The sequence below is a fragment of the Hemiscyllium ocellatum genome, chromosome 9, assembly GCF_020745735.1.
Source record: "Hemiscyllium ocellatum isolate sHemOce1 chromosome 9, sHemOce1.pat.X.cur, whole genome shotgun sequence".
Taxonomy (NCBI): domain Eukaryota; kingdom Metazoa; phylum Chordata; class Chondrichthyes; order Orectolobiformes; family Hemiscylliidae; genus Hemiscyllium; species Hemiscyllium ocellatum.
Window position 1 is genome coordinate 76518817 of NC_083409.1, and position 18559 is coordinate 76537375.

The 18559-nt window shown below is 38.0% G+C and overlaps 1 protein-coding gene across 3 annotated transcripts in view; it reads right to left on the reverse strand.

Moving 5' to 3' along the window:
- Positions 1 to 18559, reverse strand: part of mast2 (microtubule associated serine/threonine kinase 2) — a 416215-nt gene that overhangs the window by 43360 nt on the left and 354296 nt on the right. For all 3 annotated transcript variants that reach the window (XM_060830482.1, XM_060830481.1, XM_060830483.1), the window contains 6 exons: positions 15066 to 15167; positions 10153 to 10285; positions 8816 to 8883; positions 5376 to 5461; positions 4693 to 4901; positions 952 to 1090 (listed from right to left, as the gene is read on the reverse strand). In XM_060830482.1, coding sequence (XP_060686465.1) covers positions 952 to 1090; positions 4693 to 4901; positions 5376 to 5461; positions 8816 to 8883; positions 10153 to 10285; positions 15066 to 15167 — 737 coding nt within the window. The remainder of the gene's footprint in view (positions 1 to 951; positions 1091 to 4692; positions 4902 to 5375; positions 5462 to 8815; positions 8884 to 10152; positions 10286 to 15065; positions 15168 to 18559) is intronic.

The following is an 18559-nucleotide window of genomic DNA, read 5'->3' on the forward strand; positions in this document are numbered from 1 at the left end:
TTAGCTTATTGCTTTTCTACTGTTATTGGGATGCTTTTAATATCTTCTACTTGAAGACAGATGCAAAACAAAATTTCTTCTTCTCCTTTTTCTCCTTTATTAACTTCCCAGTCTTACCACTAGGAAACCAAAGTTACTTCGGTTACTCACCTTTTTATATATTTGCAGACGCTTTTATTTTATGACTATTTACTCTCAAATTCTGATTTCTCTCTCCAAAAAAAAAATCACTCATTGTGGAGTTCTGAGTTCCAAAACATTTGAAAGAAATTACACCCATAAAAATGACTTGCTCTGGGAAAGTTTGTGCTAAGGGACAACATAAACAGCCAGCTCTTTATTCATAATACAATATTAAGATTCATTTAATCAGGGTCTAAATTAAGGTACACTCAGAGTGGCTTGTATCAGATTGCCCCAAGGATGGGAAACCATATTGGCACTCAAGTACTTGGGCTATTTTCAGTCTATGAAGGAATTTTAAAAGCATACTTCATAGAGGTCCTTCATAGCTTTCATACAATGATTAGAGAAAGACTATTTGCTTTGGTTGGACTGCCTGTGATAAAGAGTGTTCAAGTTAAAAGTGATATCACAGGATAGCAAGGGGAAGGGTTTGGAATTTCTTCAAAGAGTCAGTTGTTATGGACTGGTTTGCCACAGGGAGTGGTTGACAAGGAGGTCACTAAAACCATTAACAGTAAACTGGAAAAGTGCTTCAAGTAGATAAATGGTCCACTTCAATGCTGTAAATCTTTATAGCTACAACATATCCTTTAACAATTGTATTGAGAACCCAAAAATATATACTTGTATTGTTATCATATAGTTGTTAGGTAGTGTACTAACTTGTAGAATTAGTAATTGTAAACATCACCCTAAACCATCACTAAAGTACGCCAAATCCAAATTATTACCCTGGCAGTAATTAGTGACTACAATAGTTCATACTTGTCTGGCTTGAGGTCTCGATGAACAATGCCATAATTGTGTAGGTATTCCAAAGCCAACACAGTCTCTGCAAAATACATCCTGGCCATTTCAACAGGTAAAGCACCAATATTCTTCAATAAAGTTGCACAGTCACCACCTGTTGTACAAAATGCAAAAAATGACACATTTAAATGCATCATTAGTTATTAATGGTAGAAATCTGATTTTAAAAAGTACTTTTAATGAACAACATAAATACCATAATACTTTACACATTGACCATGCCTCCAAGTTCAACATATTAATATGTTTTAAAGTCTGTGACACTGTATCTTCTATCCCACTATCTTGGGAACCTAGAGTGTAGAAGTTCTTGGTTTCCATGCCACATTTTCAGGGACTACTTCTGAACTTTCAACTTCTGTAATTATCAAAATGTCAATAGTTCCATTGATATTAATACTGCAGTAGCTGGTTTCAGGAACTGTGGTGTTAAAGGTTTGGCTCAGTGTATCAGTTAGTTATTGGAGTGCTAACTGATCCTACTGGCTAACACTACTGCAATCAATCTGATAATTGGCCCAACAGTGGCAAATTAGATAGTGAAAAAATATATTTGAAAACATGTAAACATATATGTGTTCCTAACGTAATGAGGTACCACCTTCTCTCTCCCACCTCCCCCCCCCACCCCCCCACCCCCAAATCGGCCAACTCACTAGCCAGTCAACCACTTTTAAAAAAGCCCTTAGGTAATCAATTTAATGATGTCACACTACGACTTTATGATACAAATTAATGTATTTAAACAAATCTTCAAACTCATGAGGAAAATATCTGAGATTTATTCTTATTCCTACCATATTCTTCAATTCACAATCAATACTAGTATATTACCTCCAATCCCATGCACTCTAATTTTATTTACTAACTTCCTGAATGGGACATTATCAAAACCAACAGTCATTTGCTCTCCTTTGTCTGTGCTACAAGAACCATCCTCAATAAACTCTAACCAGCTTGTCAAACATGATTTCCTTCATAAATTCCTGCTGAGTTAGCATGAGTTTACCATTCTTTTCTGAATATTACATGATCTCATTTATTACAATAGATTCAAGCATTTCCCCCCCTACTAACACCAAGCTAACAGGTATGTAGTTCTACACCCTCCCTCTGCCTCCCTTCTCTAATAGCGGGATTATGTTTGCCACCTTCTAGTCAGTAAGAATATTTTCAGAATCTACAGAACTAGCATAACTGCCAATGTATCTACTATCTCTACTTCAAGCAACACTCATCTGATCCAGAAGATTGATAACCCATATTCCAATTAATGTTGCAAGTACTATCTCTTTATTAATGCTAATTTCTATAGCTCTTCAATTACAGTCTCTTGGTTGCCTATCATTTCTGTGAGATTGCCTGATCTTATTCCATGAAGACAGGCACAAAGTAACTGTTTAGTTCCTCTGCCTTTCCCTGTTCTCTCTAATATATTCTCCTGTAGCCATCTGCAATGGACCTACATTTATCATTGCTAACCTTTTACCTATTGAAAGAAGCTTGCACAGTCCTCCTTTATGTTCTGCAGTGGCTTATGTTTATATTCTTTCATAATCAGTTTCTTGGTCCCCCATTGCTGGGTCCTAAATAGTTCCCAACCTTCAGGCTTGCCACTATTTCTGACATTCTTGTAAGTCACTTCCTGATATACAATACAATCTTTAACTTCCTTCATCAACTATGGCTAATTTCACCATTCCCTTTTGATGATTGTGCCTAAGGAATATATATCGATTGCAGACCTTATAGTATTTCTTTAATTAGTAGCCACTGCTTATCTGCTAGCAAATCTCTGTGCACTAAAAAAAAAATTCATTCATAGTATGTATGTGTCATTGGCTGGGTCAACATTTATTTTCCATCTCTAGTAGCTCTTGAAAATGCAGTCGTGAACTGCCTTCTTAAATCTCTGCAGAGTATGTATTTTCCCAATCCATCATAGCTAACTTGATCCCCTACCCTCCAAGTTTTCTTTGCTAGGATTTAAGACCCAGTTTCAAACTAGACTATTTTACATTCAAACATCACATAAAATTCTATCCTATTAAGGTCCTGCAAACCATGGAACATCTCTTTCAATATGTCAACTGCCAAGCAGATCAATGATATTAGTTTACATTTAGATCAGTTTCGAATGAGCAGAAGCTGATCTTTGGCCAGATCTTGTTACTTGGTTTACAAACTCGCAGCTCAGAGGAGATAGTATGGAAAGTCCTTTCACTCACATTACTTTCTAGGTGTCAATAGGTGCCAATATGCGATAGTGAGTAGTGAATCTCTTCATTTAGAGATTCAACTCTGAACATTGCAAGCTCATTAGCTAATAATCATGCTGATGATAATTAAAGATTGGAGATAATTAAAGATAATGAAAGATGTCATGACACAAGATATACATCATTACTCAAAGTAGGCTGATAAACATGAACAGAGTCATTAGTAATGTGCCTGGCGAACAATAATGTGATCCCCATTTTCAAGAGCAATGTGAAGACCTCACAGTAACAAAGGATAAGCAAACAGTTTGCCAGGCCTAAGTGATCACCTCCATTTTTACATGTAAATGGTGGTAAACTTTCGGGTTCATTTCTAGATCCAGTCCCTCCTCAGATCTCTGCATGCTAGAAGGAGATTCTGAGTCAAGAGTGTGGTGCTGGAAAAACTCAGCAGGTCAGGCAGCATCCGAGGAACAGAAGAATCGATGTTTCGGGCATAAGTCCTTCATCAGTCCTCACTTCCTCCCAGGAGGAGAGATCTTCTAGGAAATGGCTAATCAATAGGCCATCTCTGCATTCTGTCCAATTAACAGTGATGGGAGAAGCAGAGATAGAAACAGAAAATGCTAGAAAAGTTCAACAGCCTCCATAGAGAGACAAAGTAACTGGATTAATGTTTCAACGTGACTCTTAAAGTAGCTGGTCAGCAAGGGTGAATGCTTTTGAGGCTCAAGGTTAAGCCAGAATGAACCTGAAGATAGAGGCACCCTCAATAAGTTGTGCAAGGTTCCATAGTAACCTGTGAGCATAGGGCCACCTAGGGTGGAGGGGTAACTCCTTTGTGAGATGAGTTTTAACCATGGCTGTGGCCACTGCAGCCTTGTGGCTCTGCCATAAATGCACAAAGAGCAGGTTCTGATGACCCTCAATCCCCTCACTGGAATCAAATCATTACCAGGCTCCAGGCTGAGTAGGGGGTTTTGCAATATCGGGAATGTTTCATCACAATGTGTGTGTGTGTGTGTGTGTGGTGGGGGGGAGGGAAGAGAGAGGAAGTTGCCAGAATGCCATCATACTGTTGAGTAGTATTCTACCTGCCGAGAAAACCTATCTACTTAGGGGCACACTTTAAGTCCAGTGGATAACTATAAAGACAATCATCACGTGGACAATGCATTTTACTGCACATGATGCACAGTTACAATTTTCATTTTGCATCTTTAGTCAGGATTGAATTTGGTTACCCTCCCTCTGCAGCCAAGAAGTCCATGAATAATTGATGTTTAGTTTCACATACAAAGAATGGGCAACATACAAGTTGATTGTCAGAACCATGGAATCACATCAAGTTCCATTCAATTCCAGACAAGAAACATATGCAATATAAAAGACCTTCTAAGAAAGAATACAGTTCTAAAACAGACAGATTATTACTTTTCAGAAAGAAACCATTTGCATAAGCAATTTGATAACTAACCTTCTACATATTCGATTACCATACACAAGTGTCGTTTAGTCTCAAATGAGCAAAACATGCTCACAACAAAAGGGTTTTCGGCAAATGTAAGGATGTCTCTTTCAACAAAAGCTTGTTGGATTTGGTTCCTTAGAATTAGATTCTGCTTATTAATTTTCTTCATCGCAAACCTCTGTCGTGTTTCCTTATGTCTTACAAGATAGACAGCTCTGGAATAAATATATTCGTAATTTCAGTTAAAAACTGCCATATGGTATAAGTAGCAGAACAATCCTAATAAAATGGCAATGTTTCTAGAAGGTTACTCAGAATTAATCATTCCATTGATTGTACTGTACATTGAGGTTAATATTTCTAGAATTGTAGGAACCAGTGCATTTTTAGATCTAATTTCTAGGTAATGTCCACAGTGAAAATTTCAGATCATAACAACAATGGTGATTTCATACAGGGACAGGCGGCATTTAGCCTCCTTTGGATTTTTTTTTGTTACTTCAATTGTAATGATGTTTTGGTAGCTATCGAGGACAGCCACAAAAAGATTATCATTGGTTGTATCATTTTAAGTGTAATTTTACTGCTTTTTTTGGTGCAAATCTTATCTTATGGCAATGTCACTAACATTCGCCAGCTACAGAAAACACTAGGCTTTTTGATTTTTTTAAAAGTATGAAAATCTTTACCCATAGGCTCCATTGCTAATTAGCTTTAGGTTTTCAAAGTCTTCCTCACACGGAGTTTTCTTTGTTTGAAGTGCAGCACCTTGACCCTGAAAGTAAGCAAAATTCAACAAGTAAATCTGATAATCTGTCACAGGGTTCTTCTGTGCATTCCCCTAAAACATTAAGGAGCTATTGGGATAGGAGAAAAGGTATGAAAAGTGCAAGAAGAAATGTTTATACTCAACTGTCCTGCAGATGCAATGAAAAACAAAAATGAAGACAAAGTAAATTACTACAGATGCTAGAATCTGTACTGAAAACTACAAATGCTGGAGTTCACAGTGGGTCAGGCAGCTTCCATGGACAGACAGCATGCTAGACTCGAAGTGTTAGCTTGCTTTCTCTCCAAGGATGCTGACTGGCCTGCTGCAACCTCACTGTTTTCAGTGAGGACAAAGTAAGTTTTTAAAAATACAAGTTCTTTATTGAAACTGGATAGTAATTCTAGGAGACAAGAGGCATGGTATTCAAAGATTTAAATCTGAAAATATCTCTTTAATTTTCTTCCCCAGTGTTCAACTACTTTTCACCTGTTTAGTAGACCATAATACATAATCTTGCCACAATTTGGGTTGGATGCACAAATGTCTATGGAAAGCATGCTGAGCAGAAAAATAGATGTGGGGAAACAACTTGCATGTTTGTTGGCACGTTAACATCTCTAGGCCATCTTCAAGCACAACTATCTACCAGTAAGCAGCTAACTGATGAAATTAAGAGGTCTAACCCTGACTTGAGTAGATGTGCCAGACAACTGATTTTAGCTGGACTACAGTAAGTAACAAAACGGTTCTGTTTCAGTCTGGAATGGAAAGATAACCTCTCAACTTAACAGTCACAGAGCCATAGAGTCACACAGCATGGAAACAGACCCTTTGATCCAACAAGTCCACACCGACCACGTTCTCAAACTTAACTAGTTACACCTGCCTGCGTTTGGCCCAAATCCTTCCAAACTTTTATCTAAACGTCTGTTAAATGTTGTAATTGTACCCACATCCACCACTTCCTCTAGCAGTTCATGCCACACATGAACAACTCTCTGTGTAAAAATGTTGCCCTCATGTCCATTTTAAAACTTTCACCTCTCATCTCTAGTTTTGAACATCTTCATTCTAAGGAAAAGACTCTTGCTATTTATCTTATCTATGCCCCTCAAACTCCAATGCTCCACTAGAAAAAGTCCCAGCCTATCCAGCTTAACTTTATAACTTAAACCCTCCATTCCCAGCACCATTCTGGTAAATCTTGTCGGACACCTTTCCAATTTAATAATATCCTTTCTACAGCAGGGTGATCAGAACTGCATACAATATTCTAGAAGAGGTCTCACCAAAATCCTGTCCAACTTCAACATGACGTCCCAACTCCTATATTCAAAGGTTTGAACAACGAAGGCAAATGTGCTAAACGCCTTCTTAACCACCATGTCTATCTTCGATGCAAATTTCAAAGAATTCACAGGTCTCTCTGTTCCACAACACTGCCCAAGGCCCTAGCACTAATTGTATAAGTCCTGTTCTTGTTTGTTTACCAACATGCAATATCTTACATTTATTCAAATCAAATTTCATCTGCCACTCCTCAGCCCATTGACCCAATTGATTAAGATCTCTTTGTAATTTTAGATAACCTTCTTTACTGTCCACTATATTACCAATTTTGTGTCATCCACAAATGTACTAACCATGCCTCCTATATTCTCATCCATATTGTTTATATAAATGACGAACAAAAAATGGACCCAGTACTGATACCTGTGGATCATCACTGGTCACAGGCCTTCACTCCAAAAAAGAATCCTCCAACACCTTCTGTCTCCTATTACCAAGCCAATTCTGTAACCAGTTTGTAAACTCCCCCTGAATCCCACGTGATCTAACTTTACTAACTGGTCTACCTTGTCAATGGCTGTACTAAAGTCTTTTAAATAACATCTACTGCTCTGCCTTCATCAATCTTTTTAGTCACTTCCTCAAAAATCTCAATCAAGTTTTTGAGACACAATTTCCCTCACACAAAACCCTGCTGACTTTCAGTAATCAGTCCTTACCTCTCCAAATGCATGCAAATCCTATCTTTCTCTAGTTTCCCCCTGTGAAATCTTCATCCATGCCATGGTAACCTTTAGGCTTAAATATTTCAACATGCCCCTGGTTGCCGTCCCAACTTTCACATACAATATTTCTGCCACCTGTGCACTATCATATAACCAAGCCCTATTCACCCATCATCCTTGTTTTCATTGACCAAAAGCAGTTTCTAGTTAGCCAATACCTCAATCTTAAATTCACACCTTTAATTTCAAATGCCTTCTTAGGCTTGCTTCTTCCTATCCTGTAATTTCTTCCAAACTACAATCCTCTTTTTCCAATTCTCACCTTTTTAACTTTCCCAATTTAATTGGCTCAACCACTTATAGCAGTGCTCAAAGTTTGAGAGAAGATTTGTAGCTCGGGTGCTCGTTGTTGTGGTTCTGTTCGCCGAGCTGGGAATTTGTGTTGCAGACGTTTCGTCCCCTGTCTAGGTGACATCCTCAGTGCTTGGGAGCTTCCTGTGAAGTGTTTCTGAGATCCTTCCTCCAGCATTTATAGTGGTTTGAATCTGTTGCTTCCAGCTGTCTGCTGCAGTGACCGGTATATTGGGTCCAGGTTGATGCTTATTGATTGAATCTGTGGATGAGTGCTATGCCTCTAGGAATTCCCTGGCTGTTCTCAGTTTGGCTTTCCTAGAGGGAATACCTAGAGGCATAGCACTCATCCACAGATTCAATCAATAAGCACATCGACCTGGACTCAATATACCGACTACAGCAACGGACGGCTGGAACTGACAACCGGAAGCGGCAGAATCAAACCACTACAAATGCTGGAGGAAAGATCACAGAAACACTTCACAGGAGGTTCCCAAGCACCGAGGATGTCACCTAGACAGGGACGAAACGTCTGCAACACAAATTCCCAGCTCGGCGAACAGAACCACAACAACTATAGCAGTGCCTTCAGCTGCTAAGGCTCTACGTTCTGGAACTCCCTCTCTAAACGACTTTGCCTCACTTTCCTGCTGAAAAAAGCCGATTCTTCGATCAAGCTCTTGGTCTTCAACCTCAAATCTCCTAAAGTGGTTTGATGTCAGACCTCTGTTCGCTAACACTCCTGGGATATGTCACTATTCCAAAGGTGCAACATAAACATAAGTTAATATATGAAAAGAAAGAGCTAAGTCCAGTTAGCAGCTTAATTAAGATGAGTTTAACTCATTCAGGATGTTGTGACAATTGTCTGTTAACAGACTCAGCTGTTGGACAGTTTTATGAAGCAAGCTGGTATTCAAGTGGATACATATTGAGATACTTGTTCTCAACAATAGCTAGCTTTTTAGTTTTGATCACCAATACTCACATCTACAGAATCATCAGTTTCTGGGGCTTCTGGATTGCCACTGTCACAACTTGTCAGCTGGGCCATTTCTATTAATACAAAGTAGAGACAATATTACATTTGCAATGGGAAAGCAGAAAATACAACACAACTGGATCATCCTAAAACTTAGAGTTTTCATAGGAATATGTACTGTATGAAAATGTTAAAGTCAGAAGTCCAAATTTAACAGGAAACCATTATCTATGTGGTGAATGATATCATAAGTATTTGAATGAATCCTAATGGCAAGATTTAAAATAGTAAAGATGGATGCATTACTTGGATAGGTCAGCTCAGAAAAACATCAATTTCGGTTTCCCAACATGTATACCCTACTCTTTTGTCTTATGTTCTCAAAATTACCATAACTATTGCCTAAAATGAAACTCCTTTATATGACTATTTATCCAAAGTTCCTTGATAACACATGAAAGTGAATAACCTTTCCCAAAATAACTTCAAATATATAAACTCTCATAAAGTGAACAGCTAAGTCTGATACTGTACTATAATGCAACTATCACTAAGTTATAACCGTCAATCTAAAACATCGTTGAACAGTACAGATTTTGGGAAAGGAATTTACAGAATTTACATATTGTTCAAATGTCACTTAGCTAAGACCAACTTAAAGCGTCGACAGCAAGAATAAATGCAACCTTTGCATTATTTCCAAGTTTGTTGAGAATATTGGACAAAATTGTGAGATACCATCAATGTGCTTCAATGGTTAGATTATGCTTGCCTCCTTCCAGCGAAAGAGAATAAGAATTTCATGGAGATAAATTTATCACAATATCTAAACAGCAATTGAATGTATTATTTTATAGGTAAAAGGCTTTCTCCATGGACATGAGCACCTCTGAAACATTGTCACACCTTCAACCTTCAGAAATGAAGAGAAAACAACTAAATATTGCCAGAAACAAAAATGCTGGGTAGGTGATGAATATATAAAAGTATAAAATAAAGGTCAGGATAAAATAGTAGAAGAACTAACAAACTGAACATTTTGAGATGAGATGCTGTTTTACATATTTAGCCAGAATATGAACATTTCAAATCTAGAACTCTGCTACTTAGACAGCCTAAAATATATCAAGCTACATTCAACACAGATTTGGTACTTTTATATATTCTTATTAAATTTGTATGTAAACATTAACAGCACCATATTTGATGTTAATCTGTTCTTACTGTCACCCACATTCAGTCCGAAAATTATTCTAAGCAATTTAATGGATGATCTCCAGACCTCCACAGGAAAGCTGCTTTTTCTAGATCAGTATTTTTGTATTTTCTGTAAAATCCCCTACCCTCCAAGGGATCCCTGGTGAGCCCCAGCTGGCTGATGATGTAACGAGGAATATCAGTCTTGATTCCTTGCCCTTCTTTGGCATGGCCTTCAGCTGCTTCCAACAAATGATAGAATTCCTCAGGATCAAATTCCTGTAAACACAAAATCCAGCTCTATCAACATTTCAATTTGAATCAAAAATAATGATAGCAAATTAAGTCATCCTGGCACTATTTGTTTTCTCTCCTTATTGTTCTGCGTTTTCCTCAGACATTCTTGAGAACAGAAACCCAACCAGCATGTGACATGTTGTACCATTTGATGTTACAATGTGTAAATTATGTACTCAAGGCACAAACTTAGCTATTTTAGTTACTAACGTGATTAAAGTAAATGGTTTGTATTTTTGTTTTGGTTTGTAACAACTTAATATGCTTTAATTATCAAAAATGGAATCCTGAAGAAAACATTTACTGTACAATCTACAGTTACAGGATCTACATCTCTGAAAATTACAGATTTTGCAAAATTAATTGTTTCTCTGGGAAAGCCAAAAGTGCCATCTGTAGTGGTGGTGATGGTGGTGGTTGTGGGATGGAGATAGTTGACTCCCATCAATCAAGGGATAGGAGAGGAGGAGGGAATGCTGAGTCCTGAACAAATGAAGTAATGTGTCTGTTCTTGGGCAGGAAAGAGCATGAGGGTGCTGTCAGGTTAGGTTCCAGGAGTGCAATGGGTCTTTCTATGGGAAAAGTGTCATTGGTGCTACCTGTGGCAAGTTGGGGTGCAATCGGTCGCCAAGGAGTTGTACTAGGTTTCTAGTGATCTAACTTTTCTGGGCAATTATTAACCACAGCTGAACTCTCCCATTCTCCAATTTAAATGCATACTTTCAGATGGTTCCAGGAGAAGGGGAATTGACTATCAGAATCTTTAATATCCAGAGCAAATCTGCCAGAGTCTGCTACGTCAGGATTCCACAGGACCCTGACACACAACTCCCATCTCTCTTGAAGAATTAATGATATGACCATCAGAAAGTCCAGACCATTCATCTCAGTAAATGTTGTGCAGTGTGTCACATACATTCAGGCTCCCTGATTTTTCTATAAGAGTCCTGCAGGTTACAATCTGGCCTCAGTAAACCTCAATAGCAAGCATTAGGCTTTTACTAAAGCAGTGTTCACCTAAAGTAAACTTCAGCATTTATATGCTGTTTAACTTAAAGATGTGCTTAATTACATCTGTTCTAAAATAATGAGGTACACTGTGAACTTGAGTGTTAACAACAAAAAGATATGACTATGTTGGCAATAAACCTATTACTTTTTTTTGATTGCACTGAACCATGAACTATGACCTGAACAATTCAAAGCCATTGCAGTTTGTTAATTCTCACAAATACAAGGTAATTAACAGATTTACTAAAGTGTAAATTGTGTGTTAGAACCAGTTGGTAGAAAATAGAAGCTGGATTAGCAGAGAGCCTTTATGCTGCCTGAACTGCTGTGCTCTTCCAGCACCACTAATCCAGAATCTGGTTTCCAGCATCTGCAGTCATTGTTTTTACCAAGAAAATAGAAACTAGAGACTCTCTATATATCGTGCAATGAAACCGTTATTTTGAAATTCTATTATTCTGAAAATATGCAAGCTATTACCATATGCACTAGATATGTCCTTATCTTGTCATGTCGCTGTAAAGGTTCAGCAGTAATTTTTTAAGTAAGAATTAATGACAAGCACTTTCTCCAATAAACTGGACTTTTCAAATGAATATTTTGTTTTAAAAATCACTAGCTTGCGTGTTCAGAAACCAGGACAAGAAATTTCAATTTCAGTGCATTTTTTCATCACCATAAAAGAGAATTTTAAAACCATATTAAAGAAAAAAACAAAGTGCCAGAAAAACTCAGCAAGTCTAGCAATTTCTGTGGATATAAAAACAGAGAATTACTGTTTTGAGTCCAAAATGATTTTCTTTTGAATTGATAGCATACTTTTGCACAATTGACATTCATTGGTAAATAGCGAGAAAGAATCTTAAGTAGTACTGTTTCTGAGTAACAATAGCTGATTTCTGTCTCTTCCAAAGTTCCTCTTTCCACCATCTGTGATACAACTTTGGAGAACATCTTGCAGCACACAATAGCAATTGAACATGATTTACAGACATCTGTAGTTTCAATAATCAGATCAAATACAAACAATGGTAATCTATCTCATTTGGGGTAAACACTTTCCTTAATTGTTTGAAACTTGCCACTATCTTACCAACATCCCTCTGATAAAACCATCCATGAGAGAGATGAATAAAATTCTGTTCCTCTCATCTGTAACTTTTTCTCTCACTGTAACCTTCCTCATCCTTTTTTTTATTATTAAAGTTCCAACAAACACTAAACTCTAAATTTTCCTTTGCTGTTCCATCAAACTCCCAGTAAAGCATCTAAACCACTTTTTATCTTCCTCGAACTCTACTGCAGTGTTCCCATCTTCTATCTAAATGGAGGCTAATCTCACACCAGAATACCAGGGCCCAATCTTTCATTCAGTATTGGAGTTACTTTGTCTGACAATGATCAGACAGAAGATGATTCCTTTTACAGGACAGGACTTTTCCAGGATCCCAAAGAAACTTCTCAGCCCAGAAATCTAGAGAGAAAGCACTGAAGATTAACAGCGCTGACACCATGTCCCCGCTCTATTCTGGATATTCTGGTAAGTGTTTAAACTTTTCAGCATGTTAGTGAACGGGTGTACGAATGAATAGGTAGGTGAATTAATTAAGTGGGGTGGAAGGGTGGGTGAGGTAGATGGGGTGGAAGCATTGAAGGAGTGGTAATGTGGCAGTGGTAATGTGGGCAAAGCGGCGAGGTTAGGGAAGTACAATGGCAGGGGTGCAATGTGATATAATAGCAGATGGATAGCGTTGTACAGAGGGTGGCACAGGTGGTTGAGTGAATTAGGCCAACTAGGAGAGGGGTCATCAGATCATATCAGGTGGTGAGAGCAAATCAAGTCTGGCTAGAAGGTTAGTTAGGTAGTGAGAGCTAGTCACGTCAGGCTGGGGCAATAGTCAGGCTGTGTCAGCTCAGGGAATAGCTTGGTGGTGTAAGTTGTATAGTTAACCAGGTGTTATATGAGGATCTTTCTACCAAACACTGCCTGGGCAACTACTATTCAAGTAGGTACATTGAAACTGTCTTAGCTTAAACTCTAACTCAGAGTTACAGACATTTCCAAAGGATCCTGTGGTCCTGAGGCTTCCTGCAAGTGTCAGACAATAACCATCTGCAACAAAAGTGAACCTAACCTTGCATACTTGGTATTGCCATAGCTCAATCCCCAACGTAAACATTCGGAGTTTACATTGACCAGAAACTTCACTGGACCAGAAATCTACAAATGCAAATTAACTCACCTCCTGACTTCTCATGAAATGTCTACCATCTACAGGGCACAACAATTATAACTTTTTTTTTAAAATAGAAATACAGACAAATGCCCTAAATGTCTCAATAAATTATGAAACATTATTGCTTCAAAAAAGGCTTTCAAAAATATTACTGTAGTAAACCATATTTATTCAGATAAATGATTCAATATCATTAAAAGGAAACTGCAGTTTAAAAATACATGATTAATCTCTCTTCTCTTTCACAGAAACATAGAAAATAGGAACAGGAGTAGGCCATTTGCCCTTCAAGTCTGTTCCACTATTCAATATGATCAGGGCTGATCTTCAAACTCAGTACCCTATTCCTGCTTTCACCATAGGCTTAACACTTTTCTAATCAGGTAATCTTTTTAACCCTTTCAATGATTGATATTTTAAAATCTGCAGCCACCTCAATTTTAAATAGCAGTTGGAAAAGTGTATCCTTAAAGAAATTAAAATTTTATTTTAGAAACGCAAACTATTTCAAAAGATTATTTGTTCTTTTAAAATGTTTGGAATGAAAGTTTTAAAAGATGATTTGCACATCTCCATACATTCATTCCCTTACAGGCCAATAAATTATCAGCTAACAATTACTTTGAGTGGTCACACTTCTGCTCTTTTTGATGAACAAAGAAAATATAAGCACAGCCGATTGAGCAATCAAATTAACACCCAAACCAGCAAAGAAAGTTGATTAATGGACTTGTCTATTAATTATGTAAGAATGACAATCTTTTATCTGATACAAATATTTAGACTGAGGCATGATTAAATACTCTTGACCAAAATTTCGATGTTGAGATCCCTAGTGAATCACTGACAGACAGAGCACTTACATCTTTGATGTTCCTTCTGTTAATACCGTGATTCTTCTTTTTAAACCCTGCTCATTTGAAAGCCATTACCAATAACCTCAAACACCATTAGCTGAACATAACACATTTACTTTGTATTCATGTGCTCACTCATATCTGCAACAAAGTAAGGATTGCTCCTTTGGGGTGGATCAATGTAACAAATATTGCTGCAGCGTTCTGTGACACATTCGTTTATAACAAATGCAGATTCGATTCAAGAGCTGCTTCATGAGCTTCAAAGGAAAGCTTAGCAAGTTGGAAGCCTGGTACATTTCATACTATATTAAAGCAATCTGCATTCAAACTATCACCCAACCAACATGTTAAAGGATGGTTACATTAACTTTAAATCAATCTTTTCCATTGTACTATTTTACAACATAAAACAATTAAACGCACAAACAAAGATCCAAGATTGTAATGATCTGAAGAAGAGTCGCTGGACCTGAAATGTTAACTCTGATTTCACTTCACAGATGGTGCCAGACCTGCTGACTTTTTCCAGCAATTTTTGTTTTTGACTGTAATGATCTGGTTGACATTGAGCAATCATTAACCTTCCAGTTTCAATTGGGCTTTAATATTTTATTGATGGACATTCAAGTAATAAGTACGAGAGGTTATTCTCACCAGACACTCAAGCAGTCGTGCTGGCCGTGCAATAATGATCATCAGCTTCTTCACCAGCTGGGTCACAAATGTTACCTCTGAACTCTCTGACCGTTCATGGGCCTGTAAAATAAAAGTCACATTAACATTTCAACAAGAGATGTTCTAAGCTAGCACAAATCTTAATACTGTAACAATAAACTTTGCTATGCATACACACAACATACAATGTACTCGGTCTCAAAATAAAACCTTTAGTGAGAAAGAACAATGGGACTCAACTGGTAACACTGTGTTCGTCAAAAACCGTGTAAATCTCTGATTCTCAAAGGTCCGCAGCAAGATATTATCTTGCCAATAAGATAATCTAGACATGTTATTTTCATACAGACTAAGTCCCTTTTGAGACATATTGGATTAAATATCAAAACCTCATTCTTGTCTGTATGTTAAGCAGCACAGAATCATTAGCATCTGAAGTTGATGTCATGCTTGTCTGAGGAATGCCTATGTCATTCCTATACACAGTGAATCCCAATGACATAATCATCAGCAGAACAATTTACCAAGTTTAAGTCATACTCTGTCTGAAAGACCATCCGTCACGACCAGTGATCACTGGAGCACGAAATTAAAATGACCCAGTATTCCCCCTCCCCTCCAGGTTCTTATCTTGCTCCATCCTAAACATACTCAAAGCAGGCAGATGGAAAGCAATAACAATGTTTTTCATACGGGGGAAAAACACAAAGCACACCTTTTATTTTTGAAAAGAATGCTCAGATTCAATTTTTTTCAGTTCAGTAAAGCTTCCATATTTTACTCTTGCTAGTTTTTAAAATGTATATTTTTTTCCCTTTTAAATTAATATTTAGTTTTTTTATACCAGGATATCACTAAGAGTGCTGTTCAAAATGATGCTTAAATTAATTCAAAATCAAATCTTATTTTTGAATTTGTCATAGTCATATAGCATAGAAACAGACCCTTCAGTCCAACCTGTCCGTACTGACCAAATATCCTAATCTGACCTTGTCTCATTTGCCAGCATTTGGCCTATATCTCTCCAAACCCTTCCTATTCACATACACATCCAGATGCCTTTTAATTGTTGTAATTGTACCAGTATCCACCACTTTCTCTGGCAGCTCATTCCATACACATACCACCCTCTGTGTGATCAAATTAACCTTCAAGTCCCTTTTAAATCTTTCCCTTCTTACCTTAACCTAAGCCTTAGTTTTGGACTCCCTTATCCTGGGAAAAAAAGACCTTGGCTATTCACCCGATTCATGCCCCTCATCATTCCATAAACCCCTCCAGGGAATAAAAAGCCAGTGTATTCAGCCTCTCCCTATAAGTCAAACCCTCCAGAGCCAGCAACGTACTTGCAAATCTTTTCTGCACCATCACAAGTTTAACAACATCCTTCTCATAGGAGGGCAACTAGAATTGTACGTAGTATTCTAAAAGTGGCTTCACAATGTTCTGTGCAGCCATAACATGATGTCCTAACTCTTGTACTTAATATTCTGACCATGAAGGCAACTGTGCCAAATGCCTTCTTCAGCACCCTATCTACTTGAGATTCTACTTTTGAGGAACTGTGCACCTGCACCCCTCACAGTCTCTTTGTTCAGCAACACTCCCCAAGACTCCACCATTAAGTGCATGAGACCTGCCCTGGTTTCCTTTACTAAAATGTGACACTTCACATTTATCAAAGTTAAACTCCATCTGCCATTCTATGGCCCGTTGGCTCATCTGATCAAGGTCCCATTCTTCTGAGATAATCTTCTTTATTGTCCATTTAGAGTCATAGAATCATAGGGACGTACAGCATGGAAACAGGCCCTTCAGTCCAACTCATCCATGCTGACCAGAATCGTAAATAAATCTAGTCCCGTTTGCGAGCACTTGGCCCATATCTCTCTAAACCCTTCCTACTCATAAACCCCTCCAGATGCCTTTTAAATATTGTAATTGTCCCAGCCTCCACTACTTCTTCTGACAGCTCATTCCATGCACGCACCACCCTTTGCATGAAAAGATTTCTCCTTAGGTCCCTTTTAAATCTTTCTCATCTCACCCAAAACTATGCCCTCTAGTACTGGACTCCCCCACCACAGGGAAAACACCTTGTCTATTTACCCTATCCATGTCCCTCACAATTTTATGAACCTCTACCCTCTGATGCTTCACTACCTATTATGGTGTCGTCTGCAAACTTATGAACCATACCTCCTATATTCATATCCAAATCATTTATATAAATCATGAAAATCAGTGGACCCAGCACTGATCCTTGTGGTACACCACTGGTCACAGGCCTCCAGTCCGAAAAGCAACCCTGTACCTCCTATCTTCAAGCCAATTTTGCATCCAATTGGCCAGATTCTGTGGGATCCCTTGTGGTCTAACCTTGCTAACCAAGTCTACCTGTCGGACATTTTGCTGAAGATCATACAGACAACATCTGTCTTCATCAATCTTCTTTGTCACTTCTTCAAAAATACTCAATCAAGTTAGTGAGGCATGATTTCCCACATAGAAAGCCATGTTGACTATTGCTGATCAATCCTTGCTTTTCAAAATGCAAGTCAATCCTGTCCCTTAGAATCTCCTCCAACAATTTATCCACCACTGGCATCAGGCTCACAGTCTATGGTTCCCTGGCTTTTCCTTACAGCCTTTCTTAAATAACGTAACCACATTAGCCAACCTCCATTTTTCTGGTACCTTGCCCGTAGCTGTTCATGATATAAATATCTTAGCAAGGGGCCTAGCAATCTTTTCCCGAGCTTCCCACAAAGTTCTGAGAAACACCTGATCATGCCATAGGGATTTATTTGCCTTCATACACTTTAAGACCTTTAGCACCTCCTCTTGTGCAGTATGAACTGTTTTCAAGACATCAATATTTATTTCCCCATGTTCTCTTGCTTCTATGTTTTTCTCTACAGGACATTCTGATGATAATTGTTCAAATAGTATCTCACCCGTCTTCCGTGCTTCCACACATAGGTGGCTATGTTGATCTTTAAGAAGACCTATTCTCTCTCTACTTACTCTTTCACCCTTAATCTCCTTACAGAACATCTTTGGATTCTCTTCAACCCTGTTTGCCAAAGCTGTCATATGTCCCCTTGTTTGCCCTCCTCATTTCCTTCTTAGATATACTCACTCTGTCCCTATACTCTTCTCGGGATTCACACAATCCTAGCTTATGTCTCCTTCTTCTTCTTGACCAGTCTCAATTTCTCCAGTCATCCAGCATTCTCTACAATGTCCAGCCTTGCCCTTCACACCAACAGGAACATACCATCTCTGAACTCGTTATCTCATTTTTAAAGACCTCACATTTCTGAACTGTGTGCGAATAGCCTCCCCCATTTAACTGTTGAAAGTTCCTGCCTAATAATGTCAAAATCGGTCTTACTTCAGTTTAGAACTTTAATTTTTTAATCAGTTCTATCTTTTTCCATAACTATTTTAAAACTAATAGATTTATGACA